The sequence below is a fragment of the Accipiter gentilis genome, chromosome 17 (genome assembly GCF_929443795.1).
Source record: "Accipiter gentilis chromosome 17, bAccGen1.1, whole genome shotgun sequence".
NCBI lineage: Eukaryota > Metazoa > Chordata > Aves > Accipitriformes > Accipitridae > Astur > Astur gentilis.
Window position 1 is genome coordinate 1,878,003 of NC_064896.1, and position 17,047 is coordinate 1,895,049.

The window sequence follows — 17,047 nt, forward strand, 5'->3', positions numbered from 1 at the left end:
GTGGTTGCTCTGGGTCTCATCTTTGCCACGATTAGTGCTTGCAGCTGGGGAACACCTCCGGGTTTTGCTAATCGAGGATAGCCTTGATCAAGAGCGGCCAACCTTGCTTGAAAACAAACAGCCCAGCCCTAGCTCTTTAAATCAGAGGTGATGGCTTGCACACAAAGAACAGCTTGTATCCTCTGACGTTAAAGGCTTCAGTAAAGTAAATTTTCAGGTGGATAATCCAGCAAGCACAGCAACGAGAGCGGACAGAAGGAAGGCAGAGATCGGCGCAGCTTCACTTAAGAAGAGATGGAAGAAATCCACCTGTATTTCACCGTCTGCCTCTCTTACCCCAAAGGTCTCCGAACTCACCGGTGTCAGTGCAAGGAGCCCTTGCACTGACAGTCCTGGGCTGGTGGCAGGGATCCCTCCAAAGGCTCTTCCACCATCCCCACCCTCGTGGGACGGCCGGTCCGGTCCCTGCCCTCCCGGCCTGCCCTCGGCATCCCTCCGGCCACAGCGGTCCCTCTGCCTCCCCCTTTAGCGCACCCACGCTGGTCCCTTTCCCCAGGGTGGGCTGTGGGAGGGAGCTCAGCTTTGCCCACCGAGGGTCTGAGGTGGGAGCGGGTTCATCGGGTCAGGCGTGCTGCAAAGTGGCAGTAACTGCAGTGACCTGACACGGAGAACGGCCCCGGTCCGAAAAGACACGGCAACGGCATCCCCGCCCCGTGCCGCTTCTTTCGCAGCAGAGCCACCGAGTGCGGGGGCTATTGGTGCTCACGGAAAAAATAATAATCACACCCTCTAAATAAAGCGAAACCAGTAACAGATCGAGCTGCATGTTCAATGTTAATGTTACTTATGAGTGCATTTGCCATGAAATTATTGTTAATTATTCATCCCGGCTAATGCTCAGTTACCGTTGATGGCCTTAGAAATTGCAGTGCTGCCTGAGTCACGGCAGAACGGGACATATTACAGCAATAAACAAGATCATATTCTGCCATTTAATGTTATTGTTTAATCAATGGTTGGGGTGTTTTTCCTCTCCTTTATTCAGTTGTTTTGCTTGGGTGTTTTTCTCGGGCCGGGCAGGAAGAGCTGGCAGCCCACAGCGGGCTCTGCCTGCCCGGCCGGATCCTCACCCCCGTGCTTCGCCAAGGTGGCTGCTGCATCAAGCACATGCTCTTGTCCCCACTCAGCTAATGACTGTTATTAATGACGATCACATCAGTCTGAAATGGCCCTGACACTTGTGGTGCAGCTTACGTAGGGTGAGGGATAGGAAGAGGGGTTTCCTGGGGGGGCTCAAGGGTGCCCGTCCTGGCTGGTCCCTCTCCCCTGCCACCTCCAGGCTGGTTTGAAAATTTGTGACATTTTTAAATTGCTCCAGCCTGTCCCTGGCAGCCCACGGCTGCAAAGAGCTCTGCCACCTCTGTGTCCCCGGGGACGTTCACACGTCTGGGTGTGCCTGCCTGTGCCCAGTAGCCTATCTTAAATCAAGAATTTCTTTTTTTAAAGCCTGGGATTACAGGGAGAGAATTAAGCTGTCCTCCTTCCTCGCCTGCATCCAGTGCCTGGTGAATGCAGCAGGAGTTTTGCTGTTGACTTGCTGGGTGCAAGGACAAGCCCTTCTCCGGGCAGCGCAGACCTCGTAACATCCCGTGCGTCCCAAAAACCACCCGCCGAGCCGCAGCACTCCCCCTCTCTGGCCAAAGCCATCCCTCCTGCCCAGCTCCAGGGACTTCTCCAATTTTCAGTGGCTTTTCTCCAGCAGACCCGAGCCAGCAGCCAGCTGTTTGTCACCGCGGCTGGTCCAAACCCAGCCCGGAGCTGCCCGTGGGAGCGATGCCTTTCCAGGGGTGATGCAGCCCTTGCTCCCCTCTTGGCAGTGTTGTGCCCAAGAAGCAGGAGAACAACCAATCTGGCCATCATTTCTGAGGGACAGAAATTTTTATTCATGGCAAGGATACCCTCAGGACCAGCTAAGCCAGACCGGCTGGGACAGGCTCGACCTCAGGGCACCACTGGCAGTTCACAGCCACCACGGAGCTGCTTGTCCCTGTCGGCTCTCGGGGACCGCATGTGTCCTGCAGCACCCGGGTTTACCCCAAATTCGGCAGAATGATGTAACGTGCCTTCCCCAGGATGGGAGAGGCAGAGAGCCTTTGAGCACAGCCTGACTCCGAGGTTCTGCCACCCCCAGGGCTCCTGCACCGGGGGGGATGTGGGAGGAAGAAGAGGAGGAGGAGGGTGCAGGGCAGATGAGCGGCTCCTTCTTTCCCCCAGGCACCTCTAGGGAAGAGCCTCCTCCTCCTCCTCCTCGGACAGCGTGCTGGGGCTGGAGGCCGTGGGGGGGATGGAGACCGTGGGAGGTTTGTAATCCGCCCCGTGGAAAACCTGCCCCACCATGCCCACGGGCTCGGTGTGGGAGAGCGCGCAGTCCTGGCCGTGCTGATGGCCGTCCCCGCTGCCGGCCAGGAGGCACTCGCGGCACCGCTTGCCGATCAGGTAGGCGGCTTCGACGAGGCTCAGCATGACACAGACGCAGGCAGTGACCACCATGAAGAGGGTGAAGATGTTCTTCTCGGTAGGCCGGGAGATGAAGCAGTCCACCATGTTGGGGCAGGGAGGCAGCTCACACTTCACCAGCCGGGGCAGGGTGTAGTTCTTGTAGAGGTGGTAGAAGATGTAGAGGAAGACCACGTCCACGCCAGCCTTGAAGATGAGGCTGAGCAGGTAGGTCCACCACAGCCCCCCCCGCTTCTTGCCGGGGTTGGGGTAGATGCAGCGGCCGTCACCCCCGCCGGCGGCACGGTGCCTCTGCTCCTTGGCCTCCCGGTAGGCCACGTGCATGATGACCAGGAGGGATGGACAGGTCACCAGGATGAGCTGCAGGGCCCAGAGGCGAATGTGGGAGACGGGGAAGAAGTGGTCGTAGCAGACGTTGGTGCAGCCTGGCTGCCGCGTGTTGCAGTCAAAGTCCTTGTGGTTGTCGCTCCAGACCTGCTCGGCCGCCACCACGTAGACCAGCAGGCGGAAGATGAAGACCACGGAGAGCCAGATGCGGCCGAAGGCTGTGGAGTACTTGTTGACCCCACTGAGGAGCCCTTCGAACACCCCCCAGTTCATGGTCCCCCGATCCTGTTAGCTAGCCTGGGAGGAGAGAGAAGACACAGTGACACCAAAGAAGCAGCGAGAGGTCCCCATCGGACCACCTGTGTGCCCCAAAGCACCGAGATGCGCTCCTTGGGGACCGTCTCTGACCTTTGCTCGCATGTGGGGACACGCACCGACACGTACCCCAGCACAGAACTGGTCCGGGCGACGCGTCTTCGCAGACCACCGTCCCCCTCCATGGGGGTCACGGGGACCCGGCAAAGCGTGCCGGTTCTGCCACGGCAAAAGCATCCTTCAACCACCACCCGCTACCGTCCGCGGCTCAGCCCTCTGCCATCCCGCCCCATCTCTCGCCTCGTTGCCCAGGTATTTGTTTTTAATTTTCCTTACGTTGCCAGGCCTGGCCCAGGCAGAAAACAAACAGGAGCAGCCGGGGCATGACTCACCCGGCAGCTCCGTCCTCTCCCATCGCTGGAATCTGCCGTCGCCTCCGTTCTCCCACCGGGGAAGCGTGGGAGAAGCCCTGCGCCAACCGCACCGTGCCCATGCGCCGGAGGGAGGCCGTGCCGGACACAGCACGGCGTGGCGAGTGGACACCAGTAAGCCGAGGCTGCAGGCGAGCTGGGGGGGCTGCACGGCCCCAGGCAATGCCGAGGCGCTGACCCAGGGCTGGGCGGCCACAACAACCGCTTGTCATCCGCTGATCTCAGCCCGTACCAGCCCCAGGACCCTGAGCAGCTGATTTCACCCCAGATTGCGTCGTGCCGGATAAACGCATCCCACGCGGCATGGGGCCGCAGACGAGCAGGACTCCCCGGGGCTGCGTTTGGCACCGACTCTCCTTAAACATTGTACCTATCAGTAAAATAACAAGATTCCCTCTCTCTGGCAGAGCTCTTGGGGGTGAATGCATCCCACCGCTCTGCACAGCCTGGCCCATGCAACACGCTTGCTTGCAGGGCTGGGGCAGCCACACACGCTCCCCGGGCACATACTTCCCATGGGAGCCGGCAGCTCCCATCTCACCCGGTTGATCCCCAGGGACGCGCTCACAACCCTCAATTTCTCCTTCCCCGTGCACGCTTCCAGCAGCAGCCCAGAATGCGCCCATCACCCCGGCGTCAGGTCGGGCTCTGCGACATGCACCCTGCAGCAGATGCACCTTCCCCAGCCTCAGCACCATCTTACCAAGGGCCGGGGGCTGCAGAAGAGGAGTATTTTCATGCCGCTTACCTACGGGGCGTCCCTCTGCCGAGGCCGGCGCTGGTGCCGGTCGGTGCTTGCCCACGGCAGGAGCGCATCGCCCGGTGTGAGAGGTGCCGGCGCCACGTGAGTCATCCCTGGGTTCCTGGGAGCGAGGAGGAGATTCCCAGGGGGAAGGAATGGGGTTCAAGGCAGATCCCCACATGTCCCATAGGCTGCCAGATTACCTTGGGGCGAAGGCTGCCCCGCAGCGTGGGGGGGCCCAATCCTGCTGCCGTGCAGGGAAGGGCTGCATCAGTTGCCTGACGGTGGGCAAGGGCGGGTGCTTGGGGACATCTTGCCCTCAGCTGCTGCAGGGATGCCAGGGTGCCCAGCACAGTCTGGGATCCCTTCACCCCCTCCCTGCGCCCATCTTCCCTCGGTCGGAGTTGCAGAGGTGACGTGGCCGAAGCCCTGGGAGCCCCCATCCGAGGCACCGAGAGCCGCTCAGCCAAACACCTCCCTTTATAATCCCTTTTTTACTCAAAACTTTGCACCGTGGCAATAACTTAAAAAAGAGCCTTCCCCCCTCCCCACCTTCCGACGAGCGGGCGGCAGTTGATTCTTTCACTGGGAATTCATTAACCACTTTTCCTGTGCTCCCCTCACCTGCAAGCTGACGCAAGTCTCTTCCCCATCACCCCCTCCCCGTTGCCAGAGCCCGGGAGCCCTCCCAAGATGATGCCCCCCGGTTCAGAGAACCCCTGTGCAAGGTTTGACCGCTGGCTCGCAGCTCCGGGGTGCTGCAGGGAGCACGGAGCAGGGCGCAGGGGTGAGGGTCGGCTGGGTGGGAGTTCAAGGAGCGGGTGCTGCTGCGTGGGGTGCAAGAGCTCAGGTACGGCTGGAGTCGTTTGAGGAGCTTACACACGTTTCATTTGCAATTCTGCTGGGTTTAAAAAAAAAAAAAAAAAAGGTAGAGAAACAAATCTAAACAGCTGTAAAGTAAATTACCACTGTTTGCGGATGGCTCCAGGGAAGAGTTCTGCAGTTTGAAATCAAACAAGCCCATTTTTATATTTTTTTTAACATGCCTGTGTGGTGGCTGTGCTGGGAAAGGGGTTCCTGGGGGCTACGTCCCCCAGCAGGCAGGCAGGGAGGGCACGGAGCAGCACCCATCCTGCCAGCACCCAGCGGTGGGCAGGGGGACATTCTGCCCCAGGCCCCCCCCAGCCTTGTGGATGTCTGAAGGAGCTCTCGTGGCTTGCGGCTTTCTGGGTTAAAATCCCCTCTTTTGGGGAGCTGCCAGATGTGATAGGCAGTTTCTGCTGGCGTTGGGCTCCAGGCAGAGCACACCTCCACCCCTCTACAGCACTCGACGGCCGTCCTGGGAGCGTGGCCACGGCCGCCGTGCCCCCCACCCCGTCCCCCTGCCTTGCTTTGATGGCAGGAGGAGAAGGTGAGTGGCCGCACAGCTTCCCTCTGCAACCCGCTCGGTGGGACTGTCCGGCTGAGCCGGAGCAGAGCTCAGCCCCATCTGCCTGGCAAATACCTGGTGGAGGGACAAAAAAAAAAAATAAAAATAATAGGGTGAGAGAAAACCACAGAGTGAGGTGAAGCAAGAGGCAGGAGCTGCTCTGCTGCCGTCTTTCCCTCCCAAGCAGCAGACGGGGCTGACACCGGCCAGCGAGAGCCACAGCGGACAGTGGTGCATCCATCCTCTGCCTTTGGGCTGGCGGAGACCGAGCTCCCGCAGCCAGAGCTGCTGTCCCACTGCTTAAATTTGCTGGAAATTTCAGTTTCCCAGAGGCCGAAGGGGGATGCCAAAGGCTGCACCCTCTGCCAGCCAAAAGCAGCCAGCCCGCACGAGTCCGCGGTGCTGGGGACACGGAGGTGTATTAATGGCATCACTTTATCTTCCAGGAACAAGCCCCATTAGTACATTTTCACTACAACATGAAATATTAATAACACTTTGCATTTATATAGCGTCATTCATCCAGGAGTCACCAGCCGAGCTCCTGACATGAATCAAACACCACAGCCAGCTCCAGATGAGGCAGGTAAATAGGATTATACCCATTTTCCTGCTGCACACACCGAGGCACAGGGTTTCCTCCAGGGCACCAGTGCTTTGTGCTGATGTCTGTTGTGGATGAGACCACTGGCGCTACTCTGCCTGCCGTCTGAGGATGCCACAGCTCAAAAAACCCATGGGAGTACGTACCATGCATGGGACATCTCTGTCCGATCTGCCCACTTTGCAGGGAGTTCTGCTGCTGTCAGACAGAAGTTGCTGCAGAAAAGCAAAACGCTTCCTTGGGCCACCGGCACGTTGTTTTTCCTTGAAGGTTTTGGAATTGCAAGAAAAGTTTTTCCACTTTGTAAAATAACAGCAGTAATATTCAGAGCTTTTTTGGTCCTTTTGGTCCCTTCCTTGACAGATTTTGCAGACGTGAAGCACAGCAAACCTTGCGCCTGTTACTTCTCCCCCTCAGCAGAGCTGGAAGCTGCTCCGCTCCCCGGGAAGCTAAGGGCATTGGTGGGTGAGATTTCAAAACATCTCCCGTCCCTCCACCAGCAGCTCCTGCAGCTTTGGCTGCCCAACACCATGCAGGTGACACGATCCCACTTTCTCCAGCCCATCTCCAGGATCGGGTGCCTTTGCTGAGGATGCCAGCAGCCAGGCTGGGGCGTGCCGGGTGGCCAGCACATGTTTGGGGGTTATTGGCTTGGATTAAAAATAATAGTCAAGGAAAGAAATGTGTTTTACTTTTGTGCTGTGAAGAGTGAGCTGTCTGGGTCCTGTCTTTGGAGAAGGACCCCATGGGCGTGTGGCCGTTCTCCAGGACCATCTGCCGAGCTTCACCAGCTCCAGGGACTCGCAGGGTCCCAGAAAACCCTTTTCTCGGGCACCACAATGACCAGGCAGGTCCCGAGGTCTCTGCTTCACTTCTACACAGGTGAAACCACCAGGGACAGCTGGGTTTTCTGCTGAAAAGTTTGATTTTTTTTTATTAAAAAAAGTCCAACTGAGGAAGTTTTGGATGCCATAGCCCAAACACACAGCAGCACTGGCCGGCGCTGAGCTGCTGCCTCCTCCAGCTGCTGCAGCGTTACTAATATTGTGCTGATGGCGCAGGGAGGGGAGTTGTTTGGTGCAGTTAGGAAACCTGTCAGCCCACAGACAGCCGAGCCCTGACACAACCAGGCAGCTCCTGCGGCATGAAAGAGCAAGCAGAAAACCAGTGGGGAAAGGGCTATTTTCATCTTATTAAAGAGCCTTATATTTAAACCCTCCTTCAGGTCTGTAGCGCAAGATGATCGCAAAGGCTTTTACACACTAACTCAGGAGGAATCGCTTCTGCTTTCAGTGCTGTTGCATGCAGATGCTGGTTAGCAGGGTGGAATCCCATTATTGACGCTGGATAAATACAGAAAAATAGGTCCTGGGTGCAGGTACAGAGTGGGTGGTGAGCGGCAGGGAAGCACCGTTTGCACAGACCGGTCGCCCACTGCTCCCTTTACCCAGCATCATCATTATTCAAAGAAGGCGGCACCTTGTTTGCAGATAATTTAAAAAAACCCAAACAGATTAGTGAAAACAATACACGGAGCAGGTCAGATGTTGGCTAAACCACTGGGAAAGTCCTGTGAGCACCCGTCGCTGTGGTGGCCAAACTGCTCCAGCCCTGGGTGAGCCCTGGTGTTCCCCCCGCAACTTCCCTGGCCCCATCCAGTGGCCCATGGGTCCCCACTGTGCTGCAACCTGCAGCCCCCCCAATCCTGGGGCTCACGCGGGCTATCACCACTTTCCCACGCTGCCAACACCTTGGGAGACTTGGAAAAATCCCAAGGATTTCCCAAGGGGGGGCTCCCACACCTTTTTGGCCTCCACCTTTGGCGGGGGTGGGGCAGCAAAGGGTGGTGAAAGGTCCTGAGGATGCTGGTGGCTCAGGGACACGTGCCACGGGACTGACCTCCCATCTCCCAGTACACATGGGAAGAGCTGGTCCAGCCCCAGCACCGCAGCCGGGCGCTCAGGAGGAAGGGAGAGGGGCATGAGGGGCTTCAAACCCTGTTTTTAATAAGTTCCACAGGGTCCTGGGGAGGTTCTCACCCAAACCACTTCGTGCAGCGCTGCTGGGGAAGGAGGGAGGCTACAATTAAAGGAGGCTGGTGAGAAGGCGGCACTGCTATCGAGGCTGACAGCAATTAAACCGCCCTGCTGGGCAGTGTGCTAATGAGGAGGGGGCCGCGGCACCCCAGGAGAGCCTGGCGAAGGCGTCTGGATCCAGCATCACCAAACAGCCGCTGCAGCGGTGCAGGGACCGAGGTTCTGCTGCGGCTGGACCTGCGGGTACCGCGGGGCAAGGGGAGCTGCAGCCCAGAGCAGCCCGTACCCCACGGCCCCCAGAGTGCCCATACCCCACGGCACCCACCAGCACCGGCCCCCAGCACCCACCGGCACCGGCTCCCAGCACAGAGATGTAGGAAAGGATCTTTCGCTGCCTCGTGTTCAGCATCAACCCCGAGCTGCCCTAAGAGCTGCTGATATTAAGGCTTCGCCCGGCGCAGGTTTCCTTCACGTGGCCAGGACGGTGGTTTGCTGGGTCTGTTCAGAAGCTCTCCTATGGGAAACCTGTTCTCAAGGACTGTCTGGATGAGAGCAGGCAAACCCTCCACAGCCCAGCCTGGTAGTGGCCATCTAACATGGCCAGCACCCATTAATCTGCTAACATTTATAAGCGAGACTGCAGGGAGTAACTTCATTTCGAGGGAGAGCTTAATTAATCATGGAATCAAACTGACTTGATGAGATTGTTTGCTACTGAGGAGATAAATTCACACGGTCAGTGGTGGCTGAGGATGGGGACGAAGTTAGCAGGGACCTAAATCATGGCAGTTGATGGTGGTGAGCAGAAAAGGGGACAGGGGGAGCAGGGTGGCAGGGCACGCCTGTCCTGCAAAACCTTTTTCTGCACTGGGAAGCAAATGAGTGGGGCACAGAGGGGAGATGCTGCTGTGGCACTCTGCCCCTAAGAGGGCAGAAATAAGAGCGTTCCCAATCTGTACAGATCATGCCCCTGCAATGATGGGAAGGGAATAATGTAGAGGGCAAAGTCATAAGCTGGAGGGGACTGTGGGCAGTCACAGGGTCCCAGAACCCAGGCGGGGAGGGGTTGGGGTCCCGGGATGCTCTGAAAGAGGGAGCAGAGTCCAACCCAGCCCTCAGCCCCTGCTGACTGCCACCAAGGGACCCGGCTACGCCTGTATCGGGTTGTTTGGCCAAATAATCATCGTGCAAATGACATCTTTGCCCTTGCCGCTGACCTTGGCAGCATTCAAATGGGCAACCCACAGGTCAAAGTCTTTATATCCTATTACCAGTCTCCTGAGTCATGCCTGTCCCCTGGCACGTTATATTATTTTGAAATGGCAGCTAAATGGGAAAGAGGTCGTGCTCCCAATACGGCGACAATAGGACATGACAGCACTTTTCTGAGTGATTAAGCCTCAGGTGATGTCAGGGCTACAAGACAAGTGGCTGAAGGCTGAAAGACTTTAATCACCCCGGACATGTCATCGCACCCTCACGCTCCATCCTGCCGGGGTGGGCTTTTAGTGCGAAACGGGAGTGACAGAAAAAAATAATCAAGCCCAACCTGTGCACCCACCAGTTAGTTATCTGTGCTGCAGGTACCGCTGTTAATAATCAGCCCAAGCTGCCTGTTGGCCCTCAAAGATCATTCCGTAATAAATAAGCTTTGATGCCTTCAAATAACTGTCTGGGGCCGCCGGAGCAGACACTAGATGGCATTGGGAGAACGCGCCGTGCGGCGCCGGCCGCCTTCCCTGGAACAGTCTGGCAAAGCAGAGCAGAAAACTCAGGATGACAGAGCAGAAAATGTCTCTGCCAGGGAAGGGCTGCCAACTCACCTTCAGCCCCGCACCAACCTTGCGGCGGGATGGCTTCCCGGGGGTGAGCGCGGTGGCATGGTGCAGCTCATGGCGCTTAGCCTCTTTGCTGAGCTAATAAAAGAGTTTTGCCCAATATACATATATATATGTGTATATATATAATTTTTAATAAGGAGCTGGGGCCTGGACTTCACATGGCTTCTCGTTGCTCCCTGGAGCCCAGCTGCTCCCGCCGGCACCGGCACGGCTGTTCAGGGGCTGCACGGGTGCCTGCCTGGCCGGGGTAGCCAGCACCCAGCCACCCCGCACAAGGGATGGCTACAAGGAGCGGGGCTTTAAAGTGAGTTCAAAGCTGAACCCTGCTGCTGACCCATCCCTCCCCTGCTGACACCAGAAACCTGCCGGCTCCCTTCGCATGAAAAGGAGGATTTTTCTCCTGCGGACCGGGCACGTGCTTTCCCAGCCACTGGCAGACAGAGGGGTCCGTGGGGATCTGCCGTGAGGATTTGGGGGCTGCAGCTCCATAGCCAGCCAGAGGCTTCAGGCACTGGAAAGCGGCTGAGGATTAACCCTGGAGAGGGCAGGGGACCGGCAGGTTTGCTCACACAGGAGAAGGCAGAACAGCAGCAGGCAGAACATGTCGCGATGCACCCCAACTTGGTGTCCTCGGTAACCCCAAAAAGGCACATTCTGCCTGCCACCCACCATCCCTCTGGCCTGAAATCTCCAGTCATGGGATGGTTTGCTTCGGGAGGTCTCTGCCAGGGACAGGCTCTGCATCCCAGCGCCTGGCATTTCGCCTCAGGGCAGCGTCTGCAGCTGTAGCCTCCGGCCAGCTCGGGGCTGTGACAGCAATAGGGCATCTGCACCGAGATGGCTGAGCCTTTCAAACCTCTGTGCCCGGAGGGGATGCTCAGGGCCAGCTCCCCTCAACACCACAGATCTCACCCACGGGATCCATCCCTGCGTGTGCCCCTCGCAGCCCGGTGGGACCCACTCACCCTGCTCCCGTCCCGGGGATTGGGGTGTCCCTCTGCCTCCCCAGGCACAGCCTGCTGGTGGGCGAGGGCAAACTGGTGTCACTGGACCCACTCTGGTGGGGACACCGACCCCCAGCAGTGCCCACACAAGCTCCTTCGTGTCCAGAGCGAGGGGGAGCACCGTCAGCCCTGCGGCAGCCCCTGGACCGTGCTGTTCAGCGGGGTGCTTCCCCCCCTATTCCCATCATCTATTTCTCCCGTGTCCTAATGAAGCCCTCCCTCCAGATGAACCTACTAAGATCTGTTTATCTGTCTGTCCATCCACGCTCTGCATCTCGCTCTACCCCTCGCCTGGGTGCATCAGTATCCCAAGGGCTGGTGCGGATGGGCCCCTCCTGGGAACAAGCCTGGGGATATTCTTAACCGGGCAGCGTGCTCAGCCTCCCCCGGACCTGCCACACTGGGTTGGAGCCAGAAACTGTTTGCAGCAGCTGGGATCAGTCAGGCTCTTTCCCCTTTCGCCCGCTCCCCATCACCTGCCAGCCTCCTCCCACCAGCGTCTCCTTCCCCCAAATCACCTCCCGCATCCCCGCTGAGCCGAGCCGACTTTTGCGCTTTGTCTCCTAAATGCTGCATCGCGCAGGCAGCCCAACAGCCACAATACATCTCTTGATTGCAGCTCGCTCCCTTCCAGCCAGCCCCGGCCTCGCAGCCCGCGTCTCCCCTCCGCGTTGTCAGCGGCAGACGGCACGGCACGGCACGGCACGGCACATGGCTCGGCACTGCAGCAGCCCACCCGCTCCTCCCGTCCTGGGGATAACCCAAAAGCCTCCGGCCTCTGGAAAATGGCATGGCCAGACTTTGGGCTGAGACCGCCCCGTCCCCTGTTCTCCCTGCCCGAGCAGGGTTAACACAGAGCAGAGCTGAAACTCGAACGTCTTCACAGGCGCCTCTGCCACAGAGCTCGGCTTTTTTTGGAGAGCTCTGCCCAGGCAGCCTGACATTACAGCATTCTTCCAAGGGCTAAAAACTCGCTCACATCCTAAGAAAAATACAACATCAAAACCAACCCATCACCCCTCTTAATTTGTTCACGCTGCTCCTGGGGACTCTGGGCAGCAAATGCATGAACTGAACTCTGAAAAGGGCCCAGACTTGGCTCAAAGCAAGAGATTTTGCATCATCGTGTCTTAAAATGTCAGCACTTTAATTAGCTGCCATCTGAAGCTGGAGCGGGGTCTGCCTGGAAAACAGCTAGCAAACTGTTTTGCCCCTCTCTGTTTTCAGTTCAGGTTGAGAAATTTGTTCAGGCTGACCTTTTCCCTCCCAGACCCAAAAAAAGTTCCCAATCCATATTGGCATTTCCTAAAAATAGGACAAAATAGCCCCCCAAAAATACCAACCAGCTGTAGGGATGATGTTGTGCTCAGCTAAACCGCATCACGCCGACGCAGGGAGAAGCCGTGCATCAAAGGACTTCAGCGGCGAGATTTCTGCCCGGTGAGAGACAAGGCGATCCTCCCAGGGCTCCCACGGTCACCCACGACCTGGCATCTCTCCAGGGCTCCCACCACGTCTCATCGCCTCTTCCTTAACACGGAGGGCTCCGTGACATTCATTAGGTGCCAGTCTGGGACATGCAGCCAAAACACAACGGGACGCTTAATGAGCTGGAGATTCAGTCGCTCCGTCAGCCTGCCCGTGCGGCTGCCTGTGCCTGGCTGAGTGGGTTCGGCGGCACCCTGCTCCCCACGCACGCTGCCATCGACCCCCGAGGAGAGCCAGGGACGGGCTGGCAGGGCAAACGAAGCGAGCAGGGTGAAGTCTGGGGGGGTGCAGGGGTCTTTTGAGGGGAAGACAGTCCCTGCTGTCGCCCACGGCTGTAACCCATCCTTGGGATCCAGGCTTTCCCGGCATCCCCCTTGAACAGCACCCGGCACCTCTCTAACCCTCGGTGAGCTGGACCTGAGGGCAGGGATGACAGGGAGGTGATCAGCACCGTCCCCCAGACCCCAGGAACCCCCCGACCCACTGCTGAAGGGGACGGAGCTGCAGGGCATCACCCCCTGCAAGCAACCTCCCAAGGCGATGCAGGCTTCCCCGTTGTTCTTCTACCTCCAGCCCCATTTGTTGTTACCACCAGCGTCAGGATTTTCCCTTTCGCCTCCTTCGGACACTGCTGCCAGGTCCCTTTCATCTGAAAGGAAACCCCCAGTTCATTTATCTCAGATCAAGGTGTCACCTGCTCAGAGTTTTCATTTAAATCTCCATCTCACCCACCCTTTTCATTTTGTTTTTTGTACCTGTAAGGCTGCCAGAGTCATAAATTACACTCCAGGATAATTTCTTGCTCTAAAGGATACAGTGAACTTCTTCACCATTTGCCGACCAGCCGAGAATGCTTCTCCAGGTGGGTTACGTGGGGTAATTATTGGATTTCAGCTGCTGGAGATGGAGGTTCAAGCCCACTTATGTTCTTTGTGTGTGTGTGTTAAATTAATGAAAGCAAAGCCAGAGGCAGCACCTGAAAAAAACACAGGAAAGTGGGAGGCCACGATGCCCCACCGCAGCTGCCGGTTTTGGAAATCTCGGTGCCGAGGTGGCACACCACCTCAAAGGGCTCTGGTGCCCCAGACGAGGCTGTTTCCACCACAACCCCTAAAAGCAGAAGCCACCAAAATCCAGGGACCGCCATCAGGAAGAGCCGCAGAAGCGTCCACCATCGTGATGGCTGGGGACCGCAAAGGGCTCCGGGATGTTGGGTTTGGGTCTGAACTTAGCCCGGAGCCCAGCGAGCATCTTCCACGAGGTCGGCTGGTGCTGCGCAGGCCACCGGCACAGCCCGGCACCGCGGGCTGCTCTGCCCTCACGAAATGGCAGAGCAGCAGTTGGTCTCCTTTGCAGAGCAAGGGAAAGCTCAAGCCGGAGAAATACCTTCCTCAGAGCCTAATAATTCTTCAGCATGTCAGAGGAAGAAGAGCGGGATCAAAAGCATCCTCCCTGCCTCCCCGCTCATTGACGGAGAGCCTGGAGTCCTGGCCTTGCGGTGCTCCGGCTTTGGTGGAGTGCGACACTCATCTGCGGCGTGGCATGCAATTACGGCTCGAAAAAAGAAGGGGCAGATCGCCCCGGGCGTGGGAAGAATAAGAGCCAGCCGCCTTTTATCCGCACCCCACCGTCCGCCGCCTGCCGCTCGCTATTCTTATCCCTCCTGATCAAGGCGAAGCGTTTCCTCCTCCTGCAATTGAAGCCCGGAGCCCCGGCATCGCGCGGGTGGCACGGGGAACCGTCCGGCTGCGCCGAGCGAGAGATGGAGCCGCTCCCGGCCCCACACTGCGGGGCATGACCCCGCGAAGATGGCTTTCAAGCTCAGAGACCGCCTCGTGGAGACAGGTATTTATGTATAGATATACATACGTACAGCTCCGCCGCTTCTCGCACGGGGAGGAAGGTCAGCCTTGGTTCACGCTTGATGTGGGAAATGCTGTAGCTCAGATGATGGCAGGCAGCGGAGGGACAGTTCATGCACCTGTGTTGGTCCTAAACAGAGGTTGTGCCCTAGGGAAGGGGAGAAAAGGGGTTCTAGGAGGAAACTTTGGTCATTGGGATTTAAAAATCCCCTCGCGTTCTCACGAGAGAGACTCTGACTTTAGGTTTCTGCTTGGGCAACTTTGCCCCAAACTCTAGTCCTCGTGAGAAAAACAAGATCCCATGAATTACGATGGCAAGCGGTCACCCGTGGGTTGTGCCCCGCTGCCCTAGAAGAAGATGGGAGTTACTACTCGCACCATCCATGAGTAGAAAGCAGAGCTGCCTTGCTGGCAAGAAAAAAAAACCTCCCCAAGAGCCTGGGTCCGTTCGGCCCCCACGGCAAAGGCTGATGCCCAGGGCAGACAGGGTAACGTGAGTTCAGCAAGTGCTTGATGCAAGGTGGCTGGGTCCATCTGTTCTGATGTGAAACCAAGTCAGCAGAGCTATCCCAGGGACCAAGAACGCTTGAGGAACTACCAAGGAGACACCAAACTCGCCTGGTGGTGCTCACAGCTCCCATCCGCTACAAGAATTTCCTTGTGCAGCAGACAGGCTTTGCTGACGCTTCCAGGCTGCCTTTGCCACTCGTCTCCAACTTGCCTGTCTCTGGTTCTTATTCCAGGAATTAACCAAGCCCAGGGTTTCTGGAGATGCTGGAAGAGCGCACCAGGGAGCACTGGGCAGGTCTCCAGGAGGAGGCTCTAAACGCGTCCAGCTGCCCATACCCTCAGGAGCAGAGCCAAGCCAGGACTGCAGCCCCCAAACAGCCCCAGGGCTGGGCCGGTGGGACCCCACCGGAGTCAACTTGCTCCACCACCGTGTCAGGACCTCACCTCTCCCCCTGCCCGGCTGGAAAAGGGGCTCTGGGCAGCCTGCCCTCCCTCTCCTGCCGCTCTGTCTGGACTCCTGTCACCGCAAGGATCTCATCACTGAAACCACCAGTGCCGGGGAGAAGGACAAACCGCCTGTTCTCTGCCAAGCTCCCACCATTTCAGGTGGAGCTGGATCCCACCCCTGGTCTCCTGCACAGCGGGCAGCCCAGCCCACCGTGGCTGAAGCCGGGATCACAGGCAGCCGGCTATGTGTATTAATTGGCTGGGAGAGGCATCGTTATTCCCAGGCTCCTTCCTAGCATGTTCTTTATGCCGATACAGCTGCAGGAAATCAGCTTCATTATCTTGAAGGATCCACAGGCTCTTCCCAGATGTCAAACACAGAAGCAGCCCTGAGGGCTCTTGCAGAGAAATAAAAGTCCAGTAAAAGTTCACTCCTTCCTTTACTCCCAGGGAACTTCTCGATACTGATCCCAAGCTCAGCGGTGACTCACGTGCTGATGGATGAAGCCTCGTGTTTCGGGAGCCAGGACCGCTCTCTCCCAAGCACCAGGGCTCGCACGTGCTGGGTCCTCTCACTCACCCCTTGCAGTTAAGGATTTATGGTGCGTTGCACTGAGGATGCCTCAGCGTCCTGGGGAGATGCTGAAGTGAAATGGCCCCGTGGAGAGGAGAGCAGCTCGCTCCCCCATCTGCACAGCATGGGGTGGGGAATTGCGTAGGGCTCCTTGCTGCAGGTTCATGCCTGACAGCAATCAATATCACCTTTTAAAATTAGTCTACTTTCTCTTCTCTTTTGCACACAAATACAGTTGCTGAAATTCCTCCATTTCCATGACATTTGGGAAAAAATTCTGCCTCAGTGGAATACTTTCTTTACACTATAGACTTTATTACTTTAGAGGGAAATTAAAATGAAGGCTATTTTTTTTTTTTGTCTATGATATTGGGAAATAAAGGTTCTTTGTCCCACCTAATCACTGCACTGCTGTATGTGCAAGCAACTGCCAAGCAGAAAGAGCAGAGCAGTCAGGACAGCTGGGGTCCGCTCCCAGTCATCCTGCTTTAAAACTGGGGGAAAACAGCTGCCAAAAGTTCATGGGCAAAGAGCTGCGCCCCAGGTCGGACACTGGAGAGCCGGGGCAGCCGCCCAGCATGGCTGTGGGCAGCCCCAGCATGAACACAGGGAGCTTCTGCGTTTTGCTCTTGCTCCTGATTTCTAAATATCTGAACGACATCGGCAGCGACGGCCGTTGGGCTCTCGATCACCCGCAGCCTGGACAGGGAAGGGCAGCTGAACCTGAGCTGAGGAATTGACAAGGAAAGGATGACAGACCCAATTTACACATCGCCCTGCTTTTTTTTTTTTTTTGCTTAAAATAAAATAAAAAAAAAAGCAAGGTTTCTTCCTTGTTTCCCAAAAGCAAAGCCCACGTTCCCCCGTGGCCCGGGCTGTGCCTGGGGGCTGCGGGGCGGCAGGAGGGTGAGGAGGGGGAG

At 57.4% G+C, this 17,047-nt stretch overlaps 1 protein-coding gene across 1 annotated transcript; it reads right to left on the minus strand.

The window, feature by feature from the left end:
- Positions 1 to 2,280: 2,280 nt before the first annotated feature.
- LOC126047254 (gap junction beta-5 protein-like) lies at positions 2,281 to 3,117 on the minus strand. The gene has a single exon (XM_049820652.1). It carries the CDS (start codon positions 3,115 to 3,117, stop codon positions 2,281 to 2,283), a length of 837 nt encoding a protein of 278 aa, XP_049676609.1.
- Positions 3,118 to 17,047: the final 13,930 nt, after the last annotated feature.

Bases quoted from the DNA above. Each gene is read 5' to 3' on its own strand.
- LOC126047254 (XM_049820652.1), bottom strand. From the start codon at position 3,117: ATGAACTGGGGGGTGTTCGAAGGGCTCCTCAGTGGGGTCAACAAGTAC.